This window comes from Hippocampus comes, unplaced genomic scaffold (genome assembly GCF_001891065.2).
Source record: "Hippocampus comes isolate QL1 unplaced genomic scaffold, H_comes_QL1_v1.1 scaffold17, whole genome shotgun sequence".
Taxonomy (NCBI): Eukaryota; Metazoa; Chordata; class Actinopteri; order Syngnathiformes; family Syngnathidae; genus Hippocampus; species Hippocampus comes.
Genome location: NW_017805002.1, coordinates 3,521,727 through 3,540,584, shown reverse-complemented (window position 1 = coordinate 3,540,584; position 18,858 = coordinate 3,521,727). Strand labels below are relative to the sequence as shown.

At 41.5% G+C, this 18,858-nt stretch overlaps 1 protein-coding gene across 2 annotated transcripts in view; it reads left to right on the top strand.

Moving 5' to 3' along the window:
• tafa3a (TAFA chemokine like family member 3a) overlaps window positions 1-18,858 on the top strand; it is a 111,512-nt gene that overhangs the window by 55,518 nt on the left and 37,136 nt on the right. For both annotated transcript variants that reach the window (XM_019858490.1, XM_019858481.1), the window contains one exon: window positions 9,082-9,194. In XM_019858490.1, the coding sequence (XP_019714049.1) occupies window positions 9,083-9,194 (112 nt within the window). In that variant the 5' untranslated portion in view covers window position 9,082. The remainder of the gene's footprint in view (window positions 1-9,081; window positions 9,195-18,858) is intronic.

Sequence of the window (18,858 nt, the reverse complement as noted above, 5' to 3'; positions counted from 1 at the left end):
TGTGTGTGTGTGTGTGTGTGTGTGTGTGTCTGTGTGTGTATATATATATATATATATATATATATATATATATACAGTATATACACAGTATGTTTCTCGCTGGCTTTGAGACACACTGCATCTCAAAGCCCCATCATTAACTCAGTCAGTGATTTAGCTGTGACGTCACACATTATGCGCGACGGCGCAACGGGCTGTCAGCACCAAGGAGGAACGGCTCGCCCCGAGGCGTTGCCGCATGTCATCTTCCTGACGTCTCCGCAGCAGAATCCTGCGACAACGTCTAGATGAGTTGTAAACAGAAAAGGTTTTTTTTTTTTTTTTTTTTGCCCTAGGGCCACAGCCAACCTCAAACTCCACATCAGCTGGAAACACTTTCCCTGACACTGGTCCACGTGCATTTGGGCTAAAGTTGATGTGTCGGTGGTGTCGCGGGCACGTACGTGTCACTGCTGTCTTTTCATTGTTTTTAGATCAGGCTTAAAAACAACAAGCTTCTCGTTTTTTAGTTATTCTGTCTAACCTTAAAAACGCCGAGTTAAGTTGTATTTTTTCAGTTGCTATCAGGGTGTCACCTTACATTTTTTTTTGTCATGTTAGTTAATAATTTAACAAATGTATGGTGACATGTTTTGATCGCATAAAAGCCTGAACCAATGCTTACATTGTGCCAAGTCATCAATTTTGTGTGTAATTGACAAACTTCAATATCACTTTTGCACTTCAATACATTTCAGTGTGTACTTTTAAAATAGAGGAGTTGAATCAGTACTTTGACCTTTACCAATGTGTTTTTCATTTATTTTTTTACACAAATGTGTATTAAGTGTGTGAGTGCTTCTGCTACTTCTGCCATTAGGATAAGTCTTGTAATAAATAACTGTGTTATGTTATCGTGCTAATAACAAAAAAAGAGGTCGGGATCAAACCTCACAAGGCTTTTTCCGCCCCCGACAACAACATTCCAGCAAGCCATCTTGCACCAGCTCGTTATCCCAAAATAACAAAGTGGATTAATTGAAAAAAATAAATAGAGCACTTGCTCATATCAAGGCGGGCAAGTGTTGTTGTTGTTGTTGTTGTTTTTTTTTTTTTTTAACAGCACATAAATTGCGTTGGGGGTACAACAGGCGACATAAAGCACACATTTACAAAGCATGAATTGAAAATAAAAAGAGATTGTGAAACGGAAGCACGATTACAGAGCAGCAACTACAAGGCCTCAGCAAGGGTCATAAAACCAAAGCTAATTGTGCTTTTTTTTTTATTATTCATATCACATCAACTTCGCATCATTGAGCCGAAGCTTGTAAAGTAGTGTAATCGTATAAACGAGTGGTGAGAAGTACGACTGTTTGTTTGGCCCACTTGGAATTTGACTGTAACACTTACGGTGGCTTGGACAATTTTATGCTTCCTACTTATTGGGAAGGATTTTTGGGGTAGGTCCTTTTCCTCTTCCCTGTTGACTTGCAAACCGCGACGCCGGAACGTTATGTAAAAATCTAGAAAAATATTTACGCTATATGTTGGCCAATTTTCTTCTTTTTATAACATGCCTTTTAAAACTCTGCAAATTCACTTGGGTGTCAGATGTCGGTGGAGTCTGGCCTTTGTTTTTGTGTGAGCCATTCAGTCGGTGCTGGAGTTGCTGCAAATCGACTTGTAAAAAAAAAAAAACTGCGTCCACTTTTTGTTGTATGTTGAACAAATTGTCACAGACAGTTTTCATAAAGGCTATGGTATGGTGACTTTTATATCGACTGTGTGCTGACCGCTGGAGTGTAATCGGATCAAACACTGGCTTGATTAATTGAGGAAATGACAAACTGCTCACAAGATGGGTGAAAAGTATTATTAAATGTGTTTAGGGTTTTGGTGATGAGCCACCTGGTCTCTGCGCCGCCATCATCCGTCAGCCGAAATCGTTTCTCTAATAAGCGCACTCTGTCGGGCCACCTGAGCACATCCACACAACATGGATCTTGAATCAAATTTGGGCTCAAACTAAAAATATGCATGGCAGTTTTAATTTGTTTGGCTTTTGTCAAGTAGAAATGAAACCAAGTGTGCCAGTTTTAAACAAGTTAAACAAGACAAAATGTTGAAAGAGACACATTGGACCAAAAACAACAAGAAACAAATATGTCTGAAGACGCAAAAAATTAAAAGCCTTTTATGAGCTTTATACTGAAGGCAACACACGCTGTATGTTCTCGATAGCTCACTATCGTTCCACTCTCATATCAATAACATAACCCGGTCCGCGTATTTCCACCTACGCAATATCAACCGTCTCCGTCCCTCTCTCACCCCTCACTCCACTGCCATCCTTGTCCACAGTCTCGTCACCTCCCGTATTGACTATTGCAACTCACTTCTCTTCGGTGTCCACAACAAATTCCTCCATAAACTTCAATTGGTCCAGAATTCTTCGGCCCGTATCATCACTGGAACCCCTTCCTTCCATCACATCACCCCCATCCTCCAACAGCTGCACTGGCTCCCTGTCAAACTGAGGATCAACTTCAAAATACTCCTCTTCACATTCAAAGCCATTCATAATCTTGCCCCCCCAAACTCTGGAACTCACTCCCACCCGACATCCGAAATATTGACTCTCTTCCTATATTCAAAACTCATCTTAAAACCCACCTATTTAAAATTGCATATACAGTTTAAACTCATCGCTTTTATTATTTATAATTTTATCTGTGGTTTTATTGCTCTTTTGATTGTAAAGTGTCCTTGGGTATTTTGAAAGGCGCTTATAAATAAAATGTATTATTATTATTATTATGTATCTTTATTAACTACATTAGCCTACGATCAAAATGACTAAGTTGGCTACAAATACACAATGAGCCTCCATGATTAAATGTTTGTTTTGCTCTGCAGTGCATCCTGTAGAGCAGGGATGCCCAACCTTTTTTGACCCAAGATCTACTTTCCGATCAAACAACTTCCTGTGATTGACCCGTTATCGCACACGCGCACATATGCACGCACGAACACACGCATGCCAAAGTGAGCAACAGCCACAACGTCCCCTAAGATGAATGAAACAGAAAAATAAAGTAGACACAAGAGTTTTTGAAAATCACTGCCTACCTTCGTTGAGACCTGACACAGAGGCATGGGACGCACTTTTGTGGCATGTTAACTATCGTAGCTCATGTGTGCCATTTTAAAATGCTTCTTTCTGCCCTTCAGATACCCATTCTTTGCCAGAACACTCGATGAATTGTACATAAATTTTGTTTTTTACAAAGGCCACCGGCCTGGCATCCCGCCCTGCTAATAGAAACGTGTGTCCAAACTCGGACACCAACTACGTCAGGGGTCGATGGGCAGGGAGTGGAGTTATAACGATCGCAGATGTAGAAGAATGACTCTCTGGACACATTGAAGTTTTCCATGTTGAGCAAATCACTCCGGCACAATTGAGTCCCGCCAGAAGAGCGATCATGGATGTGAAGAGCGATCGGCAATTCACAGCCAACCTCGTGATCATCTACGATGATTAAGAAAGATATAAGCGTTTGCTGATTGCATGTCCCTGACTATTATGTACTACATACAAATATAATGGATGCTATGCTAAGTTGCCTAGCAGATGCTAATAACGTCTAAGATGTATTATTATTATTATTATGATTATTATTATTATTATTATTATTATTATTAGTAGTAGTAGTAGTAGTAGTAGTAGTAGTAGTATTAATAGCGCAGGCACCCTTGGGTAAATGTTGACGTAAGCAGTGACGCTTGTACGCTTTATGATGACATACCGTATTGGCCTGAAGATAAGACGGCCCTAATTATAAGACGACACCCGCTTTTTCAAGACTCAAGTTTCAAAAAAGACTTTTTGAACACCAAATTAATTTTTATACAGAAAATAATTACAGTACATCTGAAACAAATGATTATAACAATATATTTGAGAGAAAATGTTATTTTATATTTGAGAGAAAAAAAGCATGTTATTTTGCCTCATTCAAATCTTAATGTCTGAATATTTAAATATGTAAACTAAAGTGCAATCACATTCGTAAATGAATGACTTCTGGTTTTTGAAATGTAAATTACATCATAACTTCTCCTCAGCTGCCGGTTAACCTGGCCAATCTTCGACCCATGTTTCTCCATTTTCTGTTATCTCTTCTATTATTTTCTTCACTTTTCTTTCTTACCGCTATTTTTTATTTTTCTTCTCTGTGCTAGCCCTATTTTTATTTTTATTCTTTGTGGCAGGGGTTCACTTTGGCCTGGGGAGTCAAGTTCAGCATTCGCTTCAATGATATCTGGCCCCATCTAGCGTCGTTAATGGGTATAATGTCTAGAACTCGAATATAAGACGATCCCCACTTTTTCAGTCTTATTTCAATGCAAAAAACACTGTCTTATATTCGGGCCAATACGGTATTAACATAGCTCCCACTTGGCTCTTTGCCGGTGGAAAACCAAACATATTCTTTGTAAGAACTTGATAAGCAGCAATTAAGCATAGCACTGGCCCTGGCGCCGAACGAGCACCACATTTTTTTTTTGTTTGTTTGTTTTTGGTAGAAAACGGGTACCGTTCTATAATATTGATCCTTATAAGTACTTTCACAAATTATATCATTCAATACAATGGAAAGAACTAGGCAGTTTGAAACATTTTTTTCTTCAGTTCAGTGGACATTGTGCTGCTCCTTCTGGTGTTGCCTTGGCCAGACATAGACATAGGCATAGAGACACACACAAATAGAAAGTTGACTCAGTAAGCTTCAATATTATTAGTGTTTTTCCGAAATCGATAAAATACGCCTCTGAGTATTGTTAAATTGACAGTCTTTATGTATTGCGCCACCATTTGTGTTCAAATATCTGTTGCTTAAATTGTTAGAACCAGGGGTACCCCTAAAAACAAATGAGCACCAGTTTGTTGTTTGGTGCTCATTTTTTGACCAACCCATCGACCCCATGGATGAAAATATATTCATCATATGTGTAGATATGCTGTTGTAATATAAATGAATAAACTTTTCAGTTTTAATTTCCCGAATAAAAAACACCAGGACTACACAGTGGCAGCTTATTAAAACAAAACAATTTACCGGTACTTAAAAAAACCCATACAATTCATATTTAAGATAATTGAGTTGCATCGCCTGTTCGAAAAATAATTGCCCACCTCAAATTTTGCATTATTGGATGCTGTGATGAACGAGCTTACTCAGCATAGCTCTCTAGGCCAGCTCTCCACTGTCCACTTTTTGATGTGATGCAGTGACAGTGGCGGGCCGGTGAAACAGTGGTTAGCGTGTCGACCTCACAGTACAGAGGTACCAGGTTCAATTCCAGCTCTGGCCTCCCTGTGTGGAGTTTGCCTGTTCTCCCTGGGCCTGCGTGAGTTATCTCTGGGTACCCCGGTTTCCTCTCACATTCCAAAAACATGCATGGCAGGCTGATTGAACACTCTAAATTGTCCCGAGGTGTGAGTGTGATTGCAGATGCTTATTCGTCTCTGTGTGCCCTGCGATTGGCTGGCAACCGGTTCAGGGTGTCCCCCGCCGACTGCCCGAAGACAGCTGGGATAGGCTCCAGTACCCCCCCGCTACCCTTTTGATTAGCGGATCGGAAAATGGATGGATGGATGGCAGTGACAGTGGTCCTGTGACACGTTCAGCCATTCAGCCGCCCTCACACGGTAAATGTAGTCATTACATTAGCAGGAGCCAGCCTAGCCATGCCAGCTGCCACAACGGTTGTTAAAAGGCTATGCAATGTGCCACAAGGGTCAACTTCAAAGTGGCTTTTATTTTGAAGTTGATCCCTCTGAAGCAATTGTTGTCATGGCTATTTTGACAGCAAATTGAGACTGGGCTGACCTATCCTTAGTGCGCAAAAGCTCAATGACAGACTTAAACTGCGGCGCAATATTCAATTTCCTGTTCTAATGCACACATGCGCACCGCTTCTGTGCACCCCTGTTTATAACACTCAGATACTGATGCTATTTGAGCCCATCTATGGAGTTTTGCACTGTATGTTAGCATTAAGCTAAACAGAGTTTCTTCAGGCAAAGCCATGTGGCAGTTTAAAACACACAATCTGCAATTTCCTTTGTTTTATGTCTAGTTTGACAATCTTTAACCAGGAGCAGCATCATTTAGCTTGAAGCCTCTTTTTTGAAGATTTGTTCATGATCTACCAAACCACTGCTTGTTGTGAAGTGAGTCGAGCCACGATGCCACACTTGAACCATTGCATAGTATTATGTACATGCTGTACAGTTTTTATCCGGGTTGTTGCTCCCATAACACATAAGCGCGTGGTTCCCCACCGTAAATGGGGGTCACCATTCCCTTCCGGCAACAAAATAGTTTCGGTGCACGAAAAACTGATGGTCAAGGGGTTTGCATGTCATCCTTATTGTCCATCAGCACACAACAGCTCTGATTAACAATTACCCTATCAAAACAGATATCATGTTTAAAAAAATGGCGGGCCGGTGAAACAGTGGTTAGCGTGTCGACCTCACAGTACAGAGGTACCAGGTTCAATTCCAGCTCTGGCCTCCCTGTGTGGAGTTTGCCTGTTCTCCCTGGGCCTGCGTGAGTTATCTCTGGGTACCCCGGTTTCCTCTCACATTCCAAAAACATGCATGGCAGGCTGATTGAACACTCTAAATTGTCCCGAGGTGTGAGTGTGATTGCAGATGCTTATTCGTCTCTGTGTGCCCTGCGATTGGCTGGCAACCGGTTCAGGGTGTCCCCCGCCGACTGCCCGAAGACAGCTGGGATAGGCTCCAGTACCCCCCCGCTACCCTTTTGATTAGCGGATCGGAAAATGGATGGATGGATGGCAGTGACAGTGGTCCTGTGACACGTTCAGCCATTCAGCCGCCCTCACACGGTAAATGTAGTCATTACATTAGCAGGAGCCAGCCTAGCCATGCCAGCTGCCACAACGGTTGTTAAAAGGCTATGCAATGTGCCACAAGGGTCAACTTCAAAGTGGCTTTTATTTTGAAGTTGATCCCTCTGAAGCAATTGTTGTCATGGCTATTTTGACAGCAAATTGAGACTGGGCTGACCTATCCTTAGTGCGCAAAAGCTCAATGACAGACTTAAACTGCGGCGCAATATTCAATTTCCTGTTCTAATGCACACATGCGCACCGCTTCTGTGCACCCCTGTTTATAACACTCAAATACTGATGCTATTTGAGCCCATCTATGGAGTTTTGCACTGTATGTTAGCATTAAGCTAAACAGAGTTTCTTCAGGCAAAGCCATGTGGCAGTTTAAAACACACAATCTGCAATTTCCTTTGTTTTATGTCTAGTTTGACAATCTTTAACCAGGAGCAGCATCATTTAGCTTGAAGCCTCTTTTTTGAAGATTTGTTCATGATCTACCAAACCACTGCTTGTTGTGAAGTGAGTCGAGCCACGATGCCACACTTGAACCATTGCATAGTATTATGTACATGCTGTACAGTTTTTACCCGGGTTGTTGCTCCCATAACACATAAGCGCGTGGTTCCCCACCGTAAATGGGGGTCACCATTCCCTTCCGGCAACAAAATAGTTTCGGTGCACGAAAAACTGATGGTCAAGGGGTTTGCATGTCATCCTTATTGTCCATCAGCACACAACAGCTCTGATTAACAATTACCCTATCAAAACAGATATCATGTTTAAAAAAATGTTGTATAAATTGCAGGACATGTTTTAGGTTTTAACATCACAACTAGAATGACCTTAAATGTAAAATTTCCCCAAATCTCCAATTTGTACCCCGAGGAATGCAGTGGTCATGTTCCAAGCTCTGTGATCGTAACTCCTTCTATAAAATGCATCACCTCTCTCATCTTACTCCAATGAAGAGTCTCTGGCAGTCAGTACAAAGGCAGTCACGGCAAAATAAAATAAATATATAAATAAATACCATGCCCTCATTTGCCAGTGCTTGCAAGGGAAGCGGGGAGTTAATCTCATGTGAAAAAAAAACATGCATTGACTAATTTGAGTTGCAGCACTGGAACGCGGTTCAAAGTCAGAGCTCTGATTTGATTCTCACACGAGAGAGAGGAAAAGAGTCCAGCAGGGCAGTGGTGTTGGCAGTGAGATAAGCCACTGATTGGACCGCTTGTGTTGAGCTCTCCATGGGCCTCTCACTTGGAGGTGGAGAGCGCCGCCGACCAAATACAACTGGGACAAAGAACACTTGAAAACCTCCTGGGTTGCACCGGCATAATGAAGCACCTTTGGGGAATGCGCCTTCAGAATCATCTCCCGTTGGGTGGTGTGACAGAACAGAAGCCAAAGTCTTCAAGGAGACATATTATGCATTTTTCCCTCACAATTGAAAACAGTCCCCAGGTGTTTTAACAACATACATCTGTGACATACTTTCATCACAATACCCTCATTAATCTAATAATAATGATCCAAATTGATATATGTGGTATTTAAAAACCCTGGAAAGTGAATTCACAGATTTTTTTTTCTTTCAAAGAACACTAAACATGATTGAAAATAATTGTTGAAAACGTGCAAAGACTGAGAACTGTGTAGTCCTGAGTTATGGCGATATAACATTAAACAGATTTAAAGCATTTTTTCCTTATATTTGGTGTTGGGACTCAGGGGGCTAAATTGGGCCAGTGACACACTTGGGCCCGGCATTTCTCAACCCTCCCCACGATGTAAACAGTTGAATGCCTTTGTTTGCATCAGCAATTATCAGCGCAGTTGTGACATACAATTTGCTAGCTTGACTGGACTTATCTTTGAAAATGCAACTTCGCTTTGAATAGATTCTGGCATGGCGACTGTAGAGCGCCTTGTTGTCGAATGTGAGCGCGTACATGCGAGGCGATGAAAAGGCGAAGGGATTTTATTTTTTCGTCTGACTTCAGGTTGTTTTTGTGTGGTATCAGAAAATAAAAGCATTGTGATATTTTTTCTTGATTTGACACAAAAATGATGCTGATGCTGTCATTCGACCTGAGCGTGTTCACAAGTAAACAGCGTGTTGCTGAAAAGTTGACCATTGCTCATCAGTCTTTTTTTTTTTTTTTACAGAATGAAAGCACGGGACCTGTGGGGAATGTGCAGAAAGGTGTTGCTGCTGACCGTCTGCATGTTGTCTCTTTGGGGACAACTGAGCAGTGCGTCATCGCACCGGAGCCACATTGGTATGTCCCTGCATGCAACGATTTCTCTACCAAGTGAATGATGAGATTACAACTTAAAACCACAGTTAATGCATAAACAGAGTTTGGCACCCTTTAATTCACACATTGGCCTTTTTTTTTTTGTGTGCATTTTATTTCCATATTTTTTCCAATATTATCCAACTGTTTTTTTCCCCACGGTTATGGAATGAATTATTTAAACTCAATTTTTCATGGAAAATGTACAGTGAATGTTTATCAGTGTTGTTGGGAGATAAGGGGTTTGTAAATTTAAAAAAAAAAAATCCATCCCCAATTATTTTTTAATTTATTTTTAATCAATCAAGGCGCCACTCAGAGTGTGGAGCCACTGGTTATCATATTCTGCTCCGTCCTTATCAAGTCAAGCATCAAGTTCAACTTTATTGTCAAATGTGCTGTATGTGCAACATACAAAGCAGATGAAATTTCTTCCCTCACAAGACAACATACAACAATTAAACAGAATGAATGAAAACAACAACAACGACAACAATTTAATTTTGTTTTCATCACCGGGTGGAGTGAGGGTGTGCCTTTTCAGTGGTGCACCTATTTCTCGTTCGCAATCAAACCTTGCCATGTATTTATTTAAAGGTCTATCCAAGTTGCCTCGTCACTGTCTGATGATTGACCTTGCTCGCTGTTCCTGCCAGAGATATTTTCTAGACGCCTCTTTCATGGTTATAGTCGCTCTTGTCGTAACTTTTCATTCCTCCAGCATTTCGTGGTACATCTGCTTTTCTTTACATTTTTATTTATTTATTTGCTCCCTTGTAATGTGGTGTACATAAAACGTTTCAAAAAGCCTGCTCTACGGTCATCAAAGGGCTCCAATCTGTCAAAATGCTGCCTTGACCAGTGGTTGCCTTGACAATTTCCGACTACTTTATATTGGTATTTCGTAATAGCCTTGCTCTTAAGTAATACAAATAAGACAAGAAAACTTTTATTTGTCTCACAATGGAGAAATTCCCAACTTACAGCAGCAAAATTATGAAAGGGAGAAAGTAGAAGACAAAAAGGATATAAATGTTACATTTAGCAGGCCCACTTTTTTGTGTGTGTGCATGTGCACTCACCCCAAAGTTGTGTTAGTCCACATTAAATAGTTCAGCAGTCAAAAAGTTTTTGTGCACAAATACAGTATTGGTGACCATGCATCATTGTGTGTGTTGCTGTGCGTTTTGTGTAAGTGTGTGTTCAAGGAAGGACAAGCCCTTTCAAAGTGATTTCCTTTAATGGATAGATGTCCTGGTCCTAAGGCGGGAGGGCAGAAAGTGTGACTACACATTGAAATAATGAGCCTCATTTCCGCCACACGACAACTGGCGCCTCAGTCAGTCGCTGAAACCCAAACCCCCACCAGCCAAACAGTTTGATCGGACAGACCATCAAAAAGCGCGCATCCGTGACCGGAGAGACTGCACCTGGAGGGAACGTACGTGTGTGTGTGTGTGTTGTGTGCGTGTGCGTGTGCGTGTGCGTGTGCGTGTGTGTGTGTGTGTGTGTGTGTGAGACCGATAGGCAAATGATAAACCAGTAGAAGCAGAATAAACAGATTTTGCTGTAGTTCCCACGAATTAATGAGTTCGGGTTTGGTTTTCATTCATTGGAAATGGCGCTATAATATACTCAGAATATCGCAGTTCCCCAAGTGAGCTTCCTCAAACTTTTTGGGAATTTTGCTGTGCTGAAGTAAAAACACCAGTGCTTTTCTGATCATATTTGTCAAAGTCTGTTCTGAAGTTGGGGGTTCAAATTCGGGCTGGAGCCTTCCTGTGTGGACGTGGCCAAAGTACTTAGGCTTCATCCCTCAATCCTAAAACCTGCATTTTGCACATTTTGCGAGATTTGTGGTTAGCCCGCATGAACATTGTATTACCGGGAATTTTAGTAAGACTTTTTAGGGCATTTTTCCTAAAATTTTAGCATCGGTGCTCGTATCTTGGATGTCTTAAAATCACTTGAACGCTTACTGTATCGTTCAACATCAGTTTTTGTGACATATCTGTTCTAAAATGTCTGGCTAAAACTGAATCATTCGAAAACTCATGCAATACTTTGCATCAAAAATGACAATGAATGAATTCCAGAATCCCCAAAATATTGACAATGCTACATCGTACTGTGAATAACTATAGTTGAACGCACAGAAAAGAACATGAAAAGAAGAGAAATGAAAGGAATAAATGGAAATTAAACCTCACTTTAACCTTTGTAAAGACTCTTAAAGGACAGACACGGAGGAGATGTTCTTGTTTGGCAGGTGAATCTGCCATTCTCATAGTTTTCTTGAATCCTGTGGTGTTTCTCATTTTTATCAAAACGGCTGTACTTTGAACTTTTTTTGGCTCCATGGTGACTTGGTGGTTAGCTAATAGTCTTTCGCAGCTTCTCTTAGCCTGCGGACTCGGCCGCGGCATCACCAATTGAGAATTTTAATAAGGCATAGAAAAAAAAGTAGTATGTTTCCGGTAACCCGACCGACCGAGAATTTCTACGTCGAAAAAAAACTTTACGGTCGGCAGGCGGCGGCGCCGGCCGCGGAGCGGTGGGTTCAATGTCTTCTTGTTTTATGTTTTATGGTTATTTTGTTTACATTTTTGATGGGGAAAAAAAAAGATTAAAAAAAAAAAACTTTGTCCGACCTACTGACCCTATGCTGAAATTTCTTGTTACCGGAAAGACACTATCTTTTTTTTTTGGCCAAATGAGCAATATTCAGCAAATGTAACTGCTTGATGGTGCACCCCAAAAGAACAGGGCTGGGGGCAGATACATGAGTTTGGCAGACATATTTAAGTCGCATGGGGTTCTCACCGGCTCATTCTGCATTTCATGAGATTACCCGCTTATGTTGTCTGTTGCCACACCGGTCATGTGCAGTGACAATGCATCAGTCACACAGTCCTTTTCCACACAGAGATGCCCCCATGCGTGGTGTCAGTGCAGTACATTAAAAAAAAAAAAAAAAAAAAAAAAGAGTTGCTTTGGTTGGTGGTGAAGTCAGCTGTATTCAGCGTCCACAACGGCGCAACCTACCCTTTTTTAAATATGCCTGCTTGTGCGCGGCTGTGGAATTACCAACACCTGCAATAATCTGACTTCATGCAAATGACACCATTCGCCGCAATTTGTGCCGGTCATGAAAATGGAGCTCTAATTCTCCATAATTGAGTTATACAGACCTGTAGTTCTCAGTTTTTGCACAGGTTATCAGCAATTATCTTCAAACATGTCTAATGTATTTAAAACCAAATATCAGAATTCTCTTTACAAGGTCTTTAATGTTCTCTGTGTTTGGTGGTTGGATCTGAAACATAACTCCCACGAGGAACAAGGGAGAACAGGATCTCCATTTTTTAAATTTACACTTGCAATTGTAAAGAGATCTTCAAGGCATTGGTTATCTATTTACGCTTCAGTGATGTATTCCACAATTGTGTCTTCGGAAAGGAATAAAAATCGGATCAGTTTTACTTGAACCATGCAGTGTAAATCCAGCCTTAAATGGACCATTCATGTATATTTTTGACAGTGACACCCTTCATATTAATCCCATTTGTTCGACTGCAAACATATTGGCTCAATCAGTTAATCCGCAGTTTTAAATCGCCGCCTGTGCATTTGTGTCGCTGCGTGGGTTATTAGCAGCGAGCGCACCCTTGCACCCCCACTGCCGCGACACATTTCACTAATCACGCCCGCCTCTGCGGAGGTCAAGTGAAGGTGGGCCATCTAAACAAACCTCTTTAGCCCCCTCTCTGTTTACCAAGGCAGGGGCTTCGCCAAAGCCGTTGAATTTGACGATGACCCAAGCATGCCGCGCTTTCACATCAGTGCCTTTAATAAGACCGCCACCCCCAGCCCCAGAGCAGCATCTACATTCATTAGCAAGTCATGAAAGAGTGCCGAGGCAAAAAAGGAGGCGAAGGCCAAAATGGTCTGGCGAGGATGTCAGTCTGCTAACAAGTACCTTTTGGCTGTACAATCAGCTCTGTCATGACGTTGGTTGATGATGTTTCGCTCAGGGTCAAATTGGAGTCACGGCTGTTGATATACTCCGGGCCGTCCAAAGTTGACCACAATAAATAAATAATACTACATAATTGAAGATTCTAAATCGTCCACGGGTGTGACTTGAGCGTGCTTGTTTGTCTATATGTGCCCTGCCCAGGGTGTACCCCACCTCTTGCCAAATCAGCCGGGATTGGCTCTAGCGCCACCCCAGACCTCGATAAGGACAAGTACCATACGCTAAAACGACCAAATTACAACAAAAGTATTCACCTCTTTATGACTTTGAAATCAAGTGAGAGTCTTCACATGGACTTGTCAGTAATGGCTCAGCTAACATAAGAGTGTGCTTATTTGGGTAATTCTTAATCAAAGCAAAGTGGATGCAAATTTGTCACCTTGAGATGACAATTTTATTATTTTTTTTTAAGTTACTTGGAACAGCGCATATGTTGGGGGGTCCACATGGTTCTGGACAGAATCGGACCCTACAAATGAAGACTCAGGAAGGTTGAGGAACAAAAATATTTATTGACAAAAAAAATTGGTGCAAAGCCGACAAAGAAATAATGACGCTGGACAACAAGCCAGGAATCATGCAAAGAAAACAAAAAGCGCTTGCATAAGGCAAGAAAAAAACATGAATAAAAATAGCTTGGAAGAAAAGTACAAGACAGACCAAACCGCGTGGAAAACAAACCGTGGATACATTGAAACCCACCAAGAACTACTTACTCGAATAAAAGAGAACATAATCAAAGGCAAGAGCCAAAAAAACAAAGAAAACAAACCAAGGTGAGTGTCAAAAACAGAATGAGAGTAATAAGAGAGCATCTCGATCAGGGGTGCCCATTACGTCGATCGCGAGGGTTGTAGAGGAGGAAAAAAACAAAACAAAACATTTTTGTGTCTTAGTGCATGTTAGTAATATATTTTTTGTGTTAATGTACACTGCACTCTAATCATCCTATCAGTCTAATTTTCACAAAAAGTATTAAAAAAAATAAAATAAAGCAGTTAAATCTTGAACCGACGGTGGCGTGTGACCTGCGTCACCGGAAGTTGTGAGCACTCAGCAGTCTGCAATTGCAGCTTATGATCAGAGCTGTTGTGCTATATCTTTTATCGTTATCATTATTCTCATTCTGAGTTTGTTTCGTGCACAATTCACCGAGGGCACGGGAAAAGAATAGGAATCTAGAGGGCCGAGGGAAGCACTTTAAAACGGTACTTGTGAGCTACAATAGTTAAATAGTCCCAACAATGGTGATGCCAAACATGTGCGCAGCAGGAAAACTCGGAACGCCTCTGTCTCCTAACAGAACGTGGCCATGACACCTTACAAAAATAGCCTTGGACAAGGAACCTCATGCTGCTTCACCACGACATTAGTATCTAATCCCATGTAGCCTGATCTACTTTATTGGCAAAGCACTGAGTTTGCCATGTTTAGACATGTCGTCTTTTTTGGGGGGGTGGAGGGGGGCATTTACGGCATTTGTAGGTTTTTTTTTTTTTGCATTTTTTTGCATTTTTTTCCCCTAGAGTAACATCCATTCATCATTTATCCATTTTCCGATCCACTTTATCCTCACAAGGGTCGCCTGGGGGGCTGGAGCCTAACACAGCTGTCTTCGGGCAGTAGGCGGGGACAACCTGAACTGGTTGCCAGCCAATCGCACGGTACACAGAGACGAACAACCATCCGCGCTCACACTCACACCTAGGAACAATTTTGAGTGCTCCATTAACCTGCCACGCATGTTTTTGGAATGTGGGAGGAAACCGGCGTACCCGGAGAAAACCCACGCAGGCACGTGGAGAACATGCAAACTCCACACAGGAAGGAGGTAGCTGGACTCGAACACTGCACCTGTGCACTGTGAGGCCAACATGCTAACCAATCGATCTGGGGAAACAACGAATTGTAATCTTTTGGGTGTTCAAATTTGACAAACTGCTTTTTTTCCCACTGAACTGCAATTGTGTGTGTGCGTGCGTGCGTGCGTGCGTGCGTGCGTGCGTGCGTGCGTGCGTGTGTGTGTGTGTGTGTGTGTGCGCGGCGCAAGTATTTGAAAAAAAGAAAACAGCATTCAAGCTTGTTTAGACTGAGATGGCAGAGAGTGAAATGTTGACAGGAGGAAAACATTTCCCGGCGAGGCTGCGTGATGCATTGGGACAGAAAAGAAGGAACGAATGCAGCAGAGGCGTTTGCAGGTCGTGAACTGGTCTAGTTTTAAATACAAGTCATTAGGCAGCACGGGTCTTGGATGCTCCTGCAAATTGTGTCTTGTCAGGTTGATATTGAGGTACACACACACACACACACACACACACACATACACACACACACACACACACACACACACACACACACACACACACACGCATACACACACGCATGTGCACGCGCACACGCACTCATATACGCAAGGGCTGGGCGGTCTTATTAATAGCACGCAACTGTGTATAAGCTCTCATTTGAAATTCAGTGCAGTATTTCCATATTTGCTTTTGGTGGAGGCTTTGTGAAAGTGTGTATGAACCCTAATGGCTTACTCTCGAGCCAGACTTTGTGCTACATTGGGCTTTTGTCTCTTGTTTTTTTTTTTTTTGCTTTCATATGCAAATGTCATTGAGCTGTTTCCCCCTCTTATTCATTTTAACGTGTTAACGCCTGAAAATAAAGATTCTCCAGAGCCCAAATTAATGACAGGATCCAACATCATGTGCTTGATCTTCTTTAAAAGCAACTACCAGTAGACGAGTTGTTGTGTTCTTTGAGGCTTCCGGTTATTTCAGGAATTTGAAATGGTGTGTAGAAGCATGTGAAAGTTCAGTTTTGCCCAGAAATCATCTTGACACTATACAAACATAACAAAGTGGAATCTTGATCATTGCATTCATGATCCTTAATTCTTACCCGTATACATCAATCTGGCAAAAAATATTTTTTAAATCATTATAGGTGCAGTTCTCTACACTTGGTGAATCACAACAAATCTCACTGTTCCTTTTAGTGTATATATATATATATCTATATATATATAGATATATAAAAAATAAAATTTTGGATTTGCTGGAATTGCTGTTGCAATTACTGGTTTGTTTTCTGATTTGTTTGTTGTTTTTGATTTTTATTTTACTGTTGTGTTTAGTTTTTTTTTTTTTTTGTGATTTTGTTATTTGCTGTTGAGGTTCGTATTTTTGGTTTGTTTTTTGCGCTTTTTTGTGTGTGTGTGTGTGTGTGTTCTTTGATTATTTTGTCGCGTGCTAATTTGTGTCATACTGTATAAGGCGAGGTGAATGCATGAGTGGTGGTTTCATGCAACCGGTTCGGCACAGAGGCCCCACTCAGTTTCAGCGTGCCATTTTATACCAAGCAAGTTTCCCCGCACCGCATGGGCACGATATTTGCGCAGTGTCGGTGGTGATGTGACCGGGTGGGCGACACGACGAAGACGATGACGGACGGAGATTGAGACGGAGACGTGGATGCTGCTTGAGATGTGCTGTGGGGGTTGACAGAAGTGATTCGCCCCCCACCCTCCTGCCCCCCGTCTCGCTGTGGCAGCTCCCTAGATTAGAAAACCGTCAAATGTCCAGCGCGATTGGCGTGTGAATGGCAGCTGTATAGATGAGTGCGGAGTGGTCGTGTGTGGCCTTGGATGCTTTTTGTGTGCGCTTCTGAAACCAAGTGAGAGGGGACATGGGGAGAATGCTAATGCTTCTTTCCACACACTTAGTTTCAATGGACTTCAGTCTGACTACAGGAAAACCATAAGTAATTAATTCCCCCCGCCTCCACACACACATTTATGAATCATTTTCACTTAATTTTTTTCAATAACAATAAAACCCACACAATTTCATTTGGAAAATCAATTACACTCTTCTGATATGAATATTTGAATTAATGGGAGCTGTTATCATTCATTAGACACCGATGTTGCGAAGAAAAAAAAAACAGACATTAATATCTTTCACACTCTTTACACCTAAACGGCTTTACCGTTTTGTGTCCCATATGATATTTTCTGATTTTTAGACCTATAAGTGTTGTTGGATACATAGGATTTTTGTTTATTGCTCAATATGCCATTTCTATGAAAACAAACACAAATGCATAATGTGCATGCACATGTGTTGTAACAGTTCCTTTTTTTCGTTTTATTTTTATTGTTATTATTATTGTTATTATTTTTACAAATGGTCATTCTATGTCACTAAAGATGTCTTAGCCATTAATGCCACCGGAGGGTGCCGTATTCTGTTGTTGCAATACGTCAACGGGATCTGTGTTCTGAAGTGCCAGGATAAGGCAGCCATTTTACATTCACACAATAGCAGACTGTAAAATAGAGGGGGTTATTTTTGAGGTGCTCGAAGACTGCTGGGATAGGGTCCAGCACGCCCGTGACCCTCGTGAGGATAAGCGTCTCAATAATGGACGGATGGAAGGTATTTTGTAGGGTAGTGGGGGTTGTTCCTTTGTGAGCCATTGGGGGATGGAAATACACTTTTCCCAGCCAGTCCTAGCGACATCCCGCAATTGCATCAAATTCAGGGCACTCGTAGTGCACACACGGGTACTTCGTGCCTGACCTTACAGAAACAGAAACATCACCCAATTTGGGGGATCGAGGAGGAGATTCGAATAAAAATAGCGGTAGCACAAAGAAGAAAAATAAAAAAAATAGCGGTAAGAATGAAAAGAGAAGAAAATAATAATAATAAACGTAGTGACAATCTGGAGAAAAGTGGGTCGAAGATCGGCCAGGTTAACCGGCAGCTGAGGAGAAGTTATGATGTAATTTACATTTCAAAAACCAGAAGCCATTCATTTACGAATGTGATTGCACTTTAGATTTGAATGAGGCAAAATAACATGCTTTTTCTCTCAAATATATTGTTATAATCATTTGTTTCAGATGCACTGTAATTATTTTCTGTATAAAAATGTATTTGGTGTTCAAAAAGTCTTTTTTCAAACTCGAGTCTTGAAAAAGAGGGAGTCGTCTTATAATCAGGGCCGTCTTATATTCGGGCCAATACAGTACCGTAATTGGGTAGGTTTATTCTGTAGGTGCTTTGTAGAGTGGTTGCTTTTAATCAGCCAGCTTGTATGCTTTCTAATATGTCAGCTGGTTAGCTCACTACAACAGCTGCCGGCATTGTTTTTGTCCCAATGTCACAATTATTACTGAAATGAGGTGAACCACAACTTTATGCGATAAAGTATGTTTACTCTGCATGTCATTATTGTGGTTTCAGGCATGCTCCACCGTACTTACTGTATTATTGCTCTGTGTTTCATTGTGTCGCGTCGGACGCAAACGGTATTAGAGAGCGAATCCGCCGGCAGCTGTTATCCCAGCGCCGAGTCTCTAATCGCAACTCAAATTTAAACCCATTAGCCCTCGACTCTTTATGAGTTACTTCCAGCTATTCTGGAACAGGCTGGAAAAAAGGTGTTTTTTTTTTTTTGGAGAGGGTATTTTGACAGAAACCAAAGGAGAGGGGATGGTAGCGATTCCGGCTAATGAATGCAATCAGCGGAGAGGTGCTAACAGCATGGCAGTAATTGGGTCTTACACACTAAAAGCCTTCCTTTATCTTCCAATTA